The 12,855-nt window shown below is 38.9% G+C and overlaps 1 protein-coding gene across 2 annotated transcripts in view; it reads right to left on the bottom strand.

Annotated features, from left to right (window-relative positions):
• The window catches only part of LOC121871445 (SWI/SNF-related matrix-associated actin-dependent regulator of chromatin subfamily A containing DEAD/H box 1 homolog), a 56,940-nt gene extending 44,520 nt beyond the window's left edge, over positions 1-12,420 (bottom strand). The window contains exons 1-4 of one of the 2 annotated variants that reach the window (XM_042373763.1): positions 12,217-12,420; positions 5,148-5,314; positions 2,115-2,219; positions 593-847 (exon numbers count right to left, since the gene is read on the bottom strand). In XM_042373763.1, the coding sequence (XP_042229697.1) occupies positions 593-847; positions 2,115-2,219; positions 5,148-5,235 (448 nt within the window). In that variant the 5' untranslated portion in view covers positions 5,236-5,314; positions 12,217-12,420. Of the gene's footprint in view, positions 1-592; positions 848-2,114; positions 2,220-5,147; positions 5,315-12,202 lie in introns of both variants that reach the window. The other variant, XM_042373753.1, reaches the window with a different exon arrangement.
• Between the last annotated feature and the right edge of the window lie 435 nt (positions 12,421-12,855).

Genomic DNA, 12,855 nt, shown 5'->3' on the forward strand with positions numbered 1-12,855 from the left:
CACTACTTTATGAGATACTGGAACAACTTCAATTTTGGCAATAATGATCTGAATTCACCTGCTCACCCTCCCTTCCCATGTCCATGTACTGGGTGGAATGAGAGAGGGAGGACGGTGCTGAATTTTGATTGAGAATCTCAAATATAGGGTCACTAATAATTTTTCATGAATAAGTGAATTTGCAAATATGGGGTGATTAGTATATTCACAATAATATGCAAAAATCAGTAATACAAAAAGCGCGTGTCAAGTAAATTGAATGCTACCGATAAATGTTTTTTTCACAAGGAGGAAAACGCTGATTGGCTCCGAGTGTACATAGGTACACTGCTCTCATGGGCAGAGAGGCTGCAAACAAGCACGGCCAATGTCAGCGAGTCTCAAACGTTTTGCCTTATAACTTTTGCTTTGTATTATGTATTTTCATTTTTTGTTCTATTACAAAATAACTCCAGGAGAGGACCAAAGAGCTCTATAATGAATCATGGTTATGCAGGGTAAGGTTAATGGGGTATTACCGTAATTCTTTGTGATAATTTGGATACAAATGGTCCATTATTTTTTACTTTAACAGACACACCCAAATACATACCTTTGCTATTATTTTTTCTATCAAGTTTACTTGTTAGAGTCTCATCTTCACTGACATCTGCTTCTTCTGCTGTTGTTACAGGTGAGGTATTCGAATGACGAAAAGAAACAGTAGTCGATGGTTTATTTATAACAGTAGTTGTAATAGTACTTGAATTACAAGTCTGAAGTTTTTGAGTCGAATCACTTGTATTATCATCAATTGACTTGGTACTTGGGATATGAGATTTTAATACTGGGCGAGGTGAACACTCAGCTGAAAAAGGAAACTCAGAGATACACTCAAATTCATAAATTCAAGAGAGATTACTGTACATAACACCAATATACTGTACCTAGCAACACGGTCATCGTCATCATTGTTTTACAGTCATTTTCCATGCTTGCACAGGTTAGCGAAAGTAATATCTGTACTTAATATCTGCTAGGTTTATATTAGGTTCCCACTCTGTAATGCACAAATAAGTTAAGGATATAAGCAAGTATTTGTGGAGTACCCTCTAATTCTACTTATTATCTTACCCCTTTAGTGTAACATCTATACCTGTGTTGTGCCACATTGTGTATACTATTTCCCCTCCTAATTCACTCCATACAAAAAAAGGAGCAAAGAAGTTATATTAGATCAATAATTTTTACTCTGGTGAACAAATCAAAGCATGAGAGATTAATCATGAAGTCCCTTTCTACAACCAAGCTAGCAGTAGGTAGTAGGCAGCTATCAAACAGGGAGGTACTACCACCTGGAAAGATATTGGAAGCATAATGTATTGTCTATTGGTAGACCCTGCTGCCATATGGCATCACAAAAATTGTGACCAAGTCACAGGTTGCTGATCTGACTTTCTGCCTCATTTACACACAATTGCAGGGTTTCAGATGCCATTCATTCGAGACAGTAATTTTTACAGGGAAAAAATTGCTGTATGGCAACCCAACCAACCCAACTTTAATAACAAAGCATGGAGTTGACTTGAGGGTAGACTCACATAATTTTCTACATTTCAATACATTTTGTTGTCTTATTTCTGATGATTTGTGAGAGGATTTTCCTATTATTATTTATTTGTGTGTGTTTTGCATGTGTGTGTGTGTGTGTGGCTACACACACACACACACAAACAGTACAGGTAAAAAAAATTAAGATTTTCCTAATGGCAAATACAAAGTCCCCCCTCCTCCTCCCAGTCAGCAAATGATATTTGTGTCTTTGGTGATTTGGGCCATTTTGACACCCCTTGCTTAGGAGCAAGGATTCACTACATTAACAATGTAGGGCCCAAAGCCACTTTCATATTTCCCCTGATGCAACCATCCACACCTTGGTTAAGAAGGGTATGTAAAGTGAAATACCTTACCTATGAAGATACCATTTCTGTCACGGTTTAATACTTGTATCTTGAAATTATATGTCAGTATTCTGCACTGTCAATCATGATATCCACAACTATTTGTACATAAGAATTTACTTGACTGTATACATCCAACCAATACTTATACTGTACTAACATTTTAAAACTTACCTTTGTTTGTTGAATCAGAAATGCTGTCCTGATCTGATGCACCAGCTGGTTTTTCATTCCCATGGGTTTTTTTAACTTCGCTACGAAAATATCTTAAGAGCGTTGCTGAAATGAAAAAAATATATATTGTATTATGTAATATGTATGTATAAGCTGTTTCATATACAGTATATGGAAGATTAATCCTGAAATAAACATTTCTGGAAGAAAGTAAACCTCTTGTAATGCAGGGCAAATTATTATGGGGTCAATAAGTCCGGCGATGGGGTCCACAAGTGTCAGTCAATTTTAATCTATTAATCCAAAAGATATTCTGACCAACTTATTTTCTCCTTGCACTGCCAGCCTCAAATGAGCTGACTAATACAATGGTTGCATCCCTACCCCAAGATCTTGTAAGAGTCAATTGGCAACCAATCAGCACTCAACACCACCACAGTGACAGTTTGCCCTTTAGAAATTGCTGGAATGCAAGTTCAGGAAGCTTATTGAATCAATCTGACTTAGGACTGCCAGAAAAAAAATAAAGAGTTTCTGGACCAAGTCTCATAATCCAAAGCCATTTAAAACAAGGTGAAGGAGGAGAATCTAGAAAAACTTAAAGATCCGACCACCATACACCTTCTACAAGATTTGACACAACTGTATTCACCAGGTCAGAATCATTCTCTAACGTTCATATCGGATGTTTTGTGAATCCTCTGAGAATGATTAGTTTTTATAATCCAAGAGTTCCACTTAAATCAGACATATGTCCAGAAAAGGTGAAGCATTTAAAAATGTTTCTGAGGGAGAGATCATTTACAGTCAACTCTCACTTAACATACAAGATGAGTTCCTGAAAACCAATATGTTAAGCAGGCATTAATTTCCCATAGAAACATCGTCATTATCAATGTTTCATGGACATTTTCCATGCATATATGGGTTAGCCAGAATTACCTAATGGCAGCTCTCTATGCTATATAATCTTGTTTTAAATATTGCGATATGCCCCAGAACATTCCTTCTCTCAATTTTTTTAAATGAATTGTCTCCAATTATGAGAGAAGGATGAAATATGAGCAGAGAAACTTGAAACAGTAAACAAGTGAACAATGTTGTCATACACAGAAGACAAAATGTTAATTTAGATGTGAAAATGGATACAGCACTGTATGCTAAAGCATTCTGAAAAGGAAGAATGAGCTGTGGCTATCACCAGTGCCCTTGGCTCAATGTTTAAAATAATTTCTGGCATAGTGGGGAAAGTTTTCCAAGAGTCTAAACTACTGTACACACAGGTGCTGGGGAAAGTTTTCTTTTAGTCTAAATGTCTAAACAACACCTCCTGCACAGACAAACATTCTCCCATTACATTTAGGTTGCAATTAAAAGAGAAAATATTAATGGCATGCGAAAAAGTGTATAAACTTTTTTCACATCTATTCTAATTGTATTAAGAGAGATAAATTTGGTGCCATAATGATCCTGAATAAATTCTCTACAAGACAGCTTCAATAAAAGATCCTTAAACAAAATATTTTGACCTGATATAATGACGGGGACTCGATGCTTTTATGAAAAAAATAATGTTTCTATGGTACTGGAGTCTATAAAATCAGTTCCAAGTACGTTAGAAACACCTAATTTTTTACTATACAATACATGACAATCTCTCAGAACTCACAGAAAATTTGTTCTCAGGGCTGGAAGAGAGAGGTTTGGATAGATTTTTTCGGAATATCTCCCTAAAATGTGCCTGAATTTCATCCTCAGACACTCGTTCCCATGGTATGGTGAGAGTTTTCCCAAAAAGTTCCAGCTCAATTTCAATTCCTTCACTATATTACCCGGTCTTTCTACGGTGGATATCTCAGTCACCATTAATGGATATCTCTGGCTTATTGCTTTATTTTCCACTCTTTTTCCCATGACTGACAGGTTAGGTGTTTCACTCAACTAGGAAAGTTGATATTTTCCCACTATTTCTGATGTAATGCAGCACTGATAAGACTAGTCTCTTTACCAAGGTAACATTGGTGATATTAGGAGTTTACTTTTTTGCCGAACCCAGTACAACATGTCTACAGTGTTACTAACTCTTAAATTAAATTCCTGTCAGTCACAAACTCCTATGAGGAATAAGATAAAATAACAAATACCAGTATGAGGAATGGATCAAAATATTACTTATAAATACAATAACACAAAAAATACTCTATTCCCATTTGGCTGCTGGACAACAGAATTTGTCAATCATTTCACTACACACGAGAGACAGCTGAGATCCCTTACTCCTCCACTTAGCATGAACTTTTAACACCTGAAGAAAGTTTATTCCCTTTTATGGTTTTGATCTTATCATAATTTTTTCTTTTTGCACATTCTACATGTAAGAATGTATGTGCATGTAACTCAGTAAGCATAACATAACACACAACTTAGCCTAGAATGGTAGGAATAGGGGGATGTGGCTATACAGTAGTGATGAGTCTTGTGTTACCATCACAAATACAAAACTAATATAAAATACTGATAAAGCCCAAAAAAAATCGAATATTATTACAGATTTAATGTAATGGCCTTCACAGTAAGTCAAATGGCTGAAGCACTCACAACTCCCAGTATATACCTACAGGTATTTCCCAGCATTCATAAACCATGCCACCTACCTTATGTTATTTCCCAATCTAGATAAAATTAATGCATTTAATACCATAATGGATAAGCTAAATGCTTGGCCGCCTCAACACTTGCCAGATGCCATTTGGGAGGTGGTTTAAATTACTGCAGATTAAGAGAACTGAGTGTACCATCAAATACATCACAACAATCCCTTTTTGGATATGATGGGGTAAAGTAGCAAAGACTTCAAAACTGCAGTGTGTCCACTTCATTAAGTAACACTGCTTAACCATTCCCAAAGAAATCATTAACAAGCAGAGTTCAGAAGCCGTATGGAGGCAAAAATTCTTATTTCTTATTCCTTAGAAATAGGTTACCAACTTACAGGGTATTTACTATTCCAAGACTCAAGGAAATCATAACTACCTTGACCTTTATTTGCATCTTCTTTGTCCATACGAAAATTTCGAAGGCCACCCCCTAAAGTTTTCTTTTGGGGGATATTTCCATTCATATTACTGTAGCTGTTGGAAGTGGCACCTTCCTCTCCGTCTTCAATATAGAAAAAAAGTGCCCAAAGCCCTTAAGGTTTTCTGGAAAAATAATGAAAACAAAAATTACTAAAGATTCGTAGAGTTCCACAAATTTAATTCAAGTCTGTATTTAGCTTTCACACAATAAAACAAAGGTCAAAATGGCCCAAAGAAGACCATCATATATTTTTCCTCATGTGGCAGAGTTGCATCTTTCCAGGTAAGAAGGATCAGCTTAATACAGGGAGTTTCATGTCAGGAAACCCATATCATGCCAAACAATATCCAGTCAATCTTGCATGACTCAAGCACTAAAAAAAATTGAAACAAGATATTCCTTAGGGTACTCTAGTGTACAGAATAACCTGTACAATACACACCATTAACCCCTGGAAGATAACACCCTTTAGACAAGGAGCAAGATACATTTAAAGGCAGAATAAACTATACAGTATAAGTTCACAAGGTTGGATAATGTTTTCTGTTGCAGTACAACAATCATCCTGTGATTGAAATAGGGATGAATTGATCCCAACTGATCCAATGAATAACTCCAGGGACAAGTTATGTTTCAGTTTTGGAGCTAAAACCCATTTAGTAGTTCATCCACTTCAAACTTGTCAGAGCCACAAAAAACAAATTCCTATAGAAATCCTCGCAGTTCCTGTCACTCGACCAAACCATCAATAGCTCCTTCGGGTCTCCGATAGATGTTTTAAATGCCAGTATCTTAATTTGGATACTGCACTCTGAGAGAAAAGTTATTACCACCGTCTATTAATCCTATTTTTTGCACATGGCAGATCCATGCCACCCAGGGTACCTTTGGTACAGTATGTGCCAGAACATAATGGAGTGTAGGTGCATTTCCGCTGACTGAATCCTATTTTCCGAGTAAAATGGTCTGCTAGGGTCAAATCAACCCGTTTACCTTTCACATGTAGTAAATTTTTATGTGAGTGGGCATATACCGGTATGGATGTGTGCGTTTGGCAATGCCCTTTTGTCTGTGGTGAGGTACACCCTTCTACTATATAAAGTGCAAAACAGTAGACCCTTGCCATTCGTGGGTTTGCAATTCGTAATTTCAATGATTCACGGTAAGCAGATGGTGGTTAGCTTGCGAGCCATTTCCCGCAGCACAAGTTACCCTACGCGCCCGAAGCGTTTCCTCTCCTTCTGTGCTCAACCATTGCCTGTGGTGCCGCATCTCGTGTTGTACTCTCAAAAACTTTAGTGTTTCTGTGTGAAATGGCCCCTAAAAGACTGCCTAGTGTCAGTCTTTAGTGATGCTAGTGGAGTGAAATGTAAAAGGCAGAAATCAGTGATGACCCTAACAAAGAAAGTTTAATTATTAGAAAAGTTAAAAGGGGCGAGTGCTGCTGCGGGTGATCGGTTGTTTGGTATATAAAAGTACACATCAGTGCACTGAGGTAGTTTAAGTTGCTATTCACGGCTTTCCCTATTTGTGCCATTCCTTGGAGCCCAACCCATGTGAATAACAAGGGTTTACTGTTCAGTTGACCTCTGACCCAGCTTGGAGAAGGTCATGCCCGAAAGTGCTCCCGTTAGAGACCAAGGAAAATGGCCGCCTTGGATCGCTGTGTCTTGGGGGAAGAGGAGGGGAGTGTGGGGAAAGACGACCTCCTTGCCACTCTGTTAAGGCAGCTGGGGCAGTTGAGGAGTGAGGTTGACACTCTAAAGTGGGAAAATGAAGCCCTCAGGACGGAACTCCTTCAGGTAGGTGTCCTGCCTAGCAGGACACCTGCGAAGGAGGAGCAGGCATGGAGAGTGGTTGTCTCCAAGGGGACTAGGGTCAGGCTCAGGAAAGCTGACCAGGGTGTGGAGTGTAGTAACTCTTACCAGGTGCTGCAGGAAGCTGGCGAGGAAGAGAAGAGGCAGGACGGTATGGATCAAGGAGAGGAAAGGGCAGTTGTACAAACCCTGCCCACAGGTAAGGTCGTGGTAGTTGGGGACAGCCAGGTGAGGTTTGTAGATAGGGCTTTTTGTGTGAGAGATAGGAAACATAGGACTAGGGTGTGTTTTCCTGGGGCTGGGATAGGGCATGTAGCCGAGAGGTTAGACAGGGTTTTGTCAGGGGAGGGTGCCAATCCAGTAGTGTGTCTTAGTGTGGGAGGAAACGAATTAGGTAAGGTTAGGAGTGAGGAACTTTTCAAGAGGTATAGGGAGGCGCTGGGGAAGATTAGAGATAGGGGAGGGATCCCAATAGTATGTGGTGTCTTGCCTAGAAGAGGGGTTGGTCGTGAATGGCTGTCCAGGGCAATTGCTATAAATTGCCGACTGGAAAAACATTGTGCAAACAATGGTTGGGCATTCATTGATAACTGGCAACGATTCTATGGCAACGACTACCTGTACTGTCGCGACGGAGTACACTTGTCTCGTGAGGGGGTAAAGACGTTGTCTGCATCCCTGGAGCGTGAAATTGTCACTCCGAAGGGGGGGTTTCGCCAGTAGAGAGAGGTCGGGGAAAGTGGGAGTCAAAAAACAAGCAGGTCCTGGGAAGTAAAATTAGTTGCTCAGGACAAGGGGTAAAACAGGACCAGGGAAGGGTAGGTTTAAATGTATACTATACAAACAGTAGGAGCGTTAGAAATAAAATAGACTTGCTGAGAGCGGTTGTATGTACCGAGAATGTAGACGTCATAGCAATCACCGAAACTTGGATGAATCTGGCGAGCAAAATTTTTTTATCAGAGTACCACATAGAAGGGTACAACCTTTCTCACAAGGACAGGGAAAGTAGGAAGGGGGGAGGGGTCGCACTCTTCGTCAAGGATACATTAAAATGTTGTATTAATAATTCAATAAAGGGTGAAATAGGAACCGAGTCTGTGTGGGTAGAAATCACGGAAGGAAGAAAAAAACTAATTATGGGAGTGATTTACAGGCCCCCAGGTCTTGGCAAAGAAGCAGCTCAGCCCATATGGCAGGAAATGAGTAGGGCAGCAAAATATAACAACCTATGCATTATGGGGGATTTCAACTTCAGAAATATTGACTGAGACAACATTGTAGGCGACTATGAATCTGAAGACTTCCTAGATGCAGTAAAGGACAATTTTTTGAAACAACTAATTACAGAACTTATTAGAGGTGACAATATATTAGACCTAGTATTAACAAATAAAGAAAATATTATCAGAGATATCACAGTGGGGGAAGAACTAGGTAACAGTGATCACAGAGAAATCAGGTTCACCCTAAATTGGGAAACGAAAAACAATGACAATATGGTCAGAGTCCCAAACTTTCGGTTGGCGGATTATCAGGGGTTAAGAAGGTACCTAGGTGAGGTCACCTGGGAACAGTCACGTCAGTTCCCAGTAGGAAGGGGTGAGGTCATAGATGACACAACAATTGACCATGACTATAATATATTCACTAGTATACTACATAAAGCACAAGAACAAAATATACCATACAGAAAAATTAGGTCAAATAAGAATGAGCCAAGGTGGATGACCAGAAAACTTAAACATGACATAGGAATAAAGAAAGGAATATATAAGAAATTAAAGGGAGGGGAGGAGCAGCTCAGAAACAGGTATAATGAACTATCTAGGAATGTTGAGAAAAATGTAAGGAAAGCAAACAGAGACTATGAAATCAAAATAGCAAGAGAATCCAAAGCGAATCCCAAAGGATTTTTCCAGGTATATAGGACAAAGGTCAAGGACAAAGTTGGGCCTTTAAAGTCAGGGAGGGGAGAAGTGATAAATGGCAGTGAAGAAATAAGCAAAGCATTGAACAGCTACTTCTTATCAGTTTTCACAGAAGAAATTTGCGATGAAATTCCAGAGGTGGAACTGATATTTAAGGGAAAGGAAGAAGAGAAATTAAAGAATATCACTATCAGAAAAGAGGATGTTCTTAAGAAGATAAATAAACTAAAGAAAACAAAATCCCCAGGGCCGGATGAAATTTTCCCTCGAGTCTTGAAAGAGTGTAGGGAACAGATTAGCGGACCCCTCGTAAACTTATTTACAAAATCACTAGACACTGGAGTTGTGCCAGACTTGTGGAAACAGGCAAATGTAGTACCCATATTCATAAAGGGAGACAGAGCATCAGCGTCAAATTACCGGCCGATCAGTTTGACGTCAGTAGTTGGGAAATTTCTTGAATCAATTATAGCAGATAGCATCCGATCGCATCCAGAGAAAAGCAAATTAATCTACGACTCTCAACATGGGTTTACAAAGGGAAAATCTTGTCTAACAAATCTGCTAACGTTTTTTAGGAAAGTCTTCGAGGTAGTAGATAATGACGAAAATTACGATGTTATTTACTTAGACTTTAGCAAAGCATTTGACAGAGTACCGCATCAGAGGCTTCTGGAAAAATTAAGGCTCATGGTATCGGGGAAAGTTTTAAATTGATAAAATCATGGCTCCGAGAACGCAGAGGGTCAGCGTAGATGGTGTTAAATCTGAGTGGGGCCGTGTAACCAGTGGGGTTCCCCAGGGGTCAGTACTAGGCCCACTCTTGTTCATAATCTACATAAACGATCTAGATACTGGGATCAGCAGTGACATAAGCAAGTTTGCGGATGACACCAAAATAGGGCGGCAAATTAATTCAGGGCAGGATGCAAATGCATTACAGGAGGATCTAAATAAACTGCAGGGGTGGTCTGAAAAATGGCAAATGAAATTCAACACCAGCAAGTGCAGCATACTTAATATTGGAAGAACAAATACTTATAATGTATACAGCCTTAACAACATCAACCTAGAGAAGTCGACTTGTGAAAGAGACCTAGGGGTACTTGTAAGCCCGGACCTACGGCCTAGAAAACAGTGCGTTAATGTTTGAAATAAGGCAAACAGAGTATTGGGTTTATATCTCAGAAGTGTAAGTAACAAGAGTGCAGAGGTCTTATTGCAACTATATCTTGCGCTAGTCAGGCCGCACCTCGATTATGCGGTTTAGTTCTGGTGCCCTATTATAGAATGGATATAAATTCACTAGAGTCGGTGCAGCGAAGAATGACAAAAATGATTCCGGGACTTAGAAACCTTCCATATCAGGATAGGTTAAAGAAACTTAACTTGCATTCCCTAGAAAGACGAAGAGTGCGGGGAGATATGATAGAAGTATTTAAGTGGGTGAAAGGAATCAATAAAGGGGATATAGATAAAGTTCTTATAATATCCGAGCAGGATAGGACTCGGAGCAACGGATTCAAGTTGGATAAGTTTAGGTTTAGGAGGGAGATAGGAAGAAACTGGTTCACAAATAGGGTGGTGGACGAGTGGAACAAGCTTAGCAACTTTGTAGTAAGTGCGGGAACTCTGGAAAGTTTCAAAAGGAGGCTAGATAGATTCATGGATAATAGAGTGGTAGTAACTCTCGACAGGAGCTGCCATGCACAGGCCAACCGGCCTATTGTAGACTCCTTATTTTCTTGTGTTCTTATGTGATCTTGGGATATACATGTACAAACTCTTTTTCCTATAGGTGGATCCAAGTTATGTACAGTACAGTAGAAAATGGGTTCCTAGAGTAGATAACATCAAATCTCCAAAGTTATCAACTTTCTAAAAACTTCTTTGTACATTCAGTCATCTTTCATAGTCCCAACAATGGATATGTAAACTAAAAGCACAATCAAGTACAGGTACATAATATTTTTAAATCACTTGAAGATTAGACACCCCATGTTTATTTCACGTGAAAATTCACCACCTTAATGCTACCAGGATTTTGATTAGGTTGTTAATCTTCAGGTGAAATATGCTGTGTTGTCTAATCATCAGATGTTCCAAATGTTTCATTAACAATATCCTATAAGGTGCTTGTTTACTTTTACTTTTATCCTCTTCGCCACTGATCAGCTCGTAAGCCGCTTGGGCGATCGGTCACATTTCTGATACGCACTGTTGGCAGATTCTGGGCATGCACTGGTTCCTGATGGTCAGATTTGTTCAAATCACAACAAGAACATTAGGAAAAATGTATTTTGGGTAAACGCTTACTTAAGTGCTGCATGCAATTTCTACAGAAAAAAAATTATCCTGCGTGAATTTTGCTTTTTTTATTGGAGATAGATAGTTTTTTTTCTGAGGAAAACAAAAAACTAATGTTTTCAATCATGGTCAAACATTAGCCTGACCTAACCCCCTAAAGGGGGGCCTTTGCCCTTCCTCAACCCCACCTGAGAGGTTATATAATGTTGTCAGTATTTAACTCACCCTTATTTAACCTATTGAGGAAACACTATTTTTTCAGAGTTTGGTCATGTATTATATAGCATGGTAATGTGATTCAGATGACCCGCGCACTACACACTCCCCCTCCCATGGCTCACCGATGACTAAATGCTGTATTATCGTATAAATTATAAAAAAGAAACACTTCCCCAAAAGAGAACACAGTTACAAGCAATTAACAACAAAAATTATGGTGGAAATGCAGTGTGTTCATGCTAGAATTGTTGGCAGCATTAATCTACACACTAACCATATTTTTTATGGAAAAATCGAAACCTGGCTTCTATCACAAATTGATAGTTGTCTTAGAATTGTTAAACTACTGATTCCAAAAATTTTAATCCTAAAAATCACTGGATGACCAAAACGATAATAATACCAATTAATTAAGGTGTTAAACCTTCTCTACACTTTACACCATATGTTTCCTACATGAAATTAGGCAGTCATTACGTACTTAGAATAATATCCCTCATTAGCAGCTTATGAGACACATCTTATGCAATTGATAGCACTGAAAGACAAAGAACGATACAGAAAACCAGGAGAAGCTACCTATAGTATGGTACCCCACAACATGGTCACTATAACCATCATGTATAGTCCATTACTCACCCGAGATATCAATTACCAACATAATTACAAGCATTTATTACTTATCCAAACATATATATTAATAAAATTATAACTATTACACAATAAAAACAATTACAGGGGAATAGTTACGGCATTAAGTGAGTGATACACAAGACAGTGATGCACAGGTAAACAAGACCAATGCTTCCCGCCAGCACCTGCGCCCGGTAAGGCCTCACCAAGGATGATCCTCCTATAACAACCCCACAAACGTTACCCTTACAAATACACTAAAATAATGTATCAATTGTATTTTGGGTTGATGTTATATGAAGTACGAAGGAGTAAAGTTTTTTTTTTATGCGTTCTTGTAGTATATTCTTTTAGCTTTTTCATATTTCGAAATTTCTTTAGTATTCTTGTGATATAAGTTGATTTGCAACGTAACCACCGCCATTTGGCAGATGAATATTGTAATTTTATAATTTTATTTACTTGACTACTTGAAAATTGCTGATTTATTATTTTTTAACTATTATTGTTGGTCTTTTCTTGATTACGTTACGATTAGTAGGTAGTAGGCAGCTATCAAACAGGGAGGCACTGTAGTGGATTCCTCCCCTACAAACGCTGTTTGTCTCTAAGTAGCCGATCCCACTAATTCCCCAGTGTATGCCTCGTGGATTAGGTCAACCAGCGCCGCCATACATCACCGAGCGGGGGTAGGCGTGGCTTAGTAGTTGACCTAGACCACGAGGCATACACTGGGGAATTAGTGGGGTCGGCTAC

This window comes from Homarus americanus, unplaced genomic scaffold (genome assembly GCF_018991925.1).
Source record: "Homarus americanus isolate GMGI-L3 unplaced genomic scaffold, GMGI_Hamer_2.0 scaffold43265, whole genome shotgun sequence".
Lineage (NCBI taxonomy): Eukaryota > Metazoa > Arthropoda > Malacostraca > Decapoda > Nephropidae > Homarus > Homarus americanus.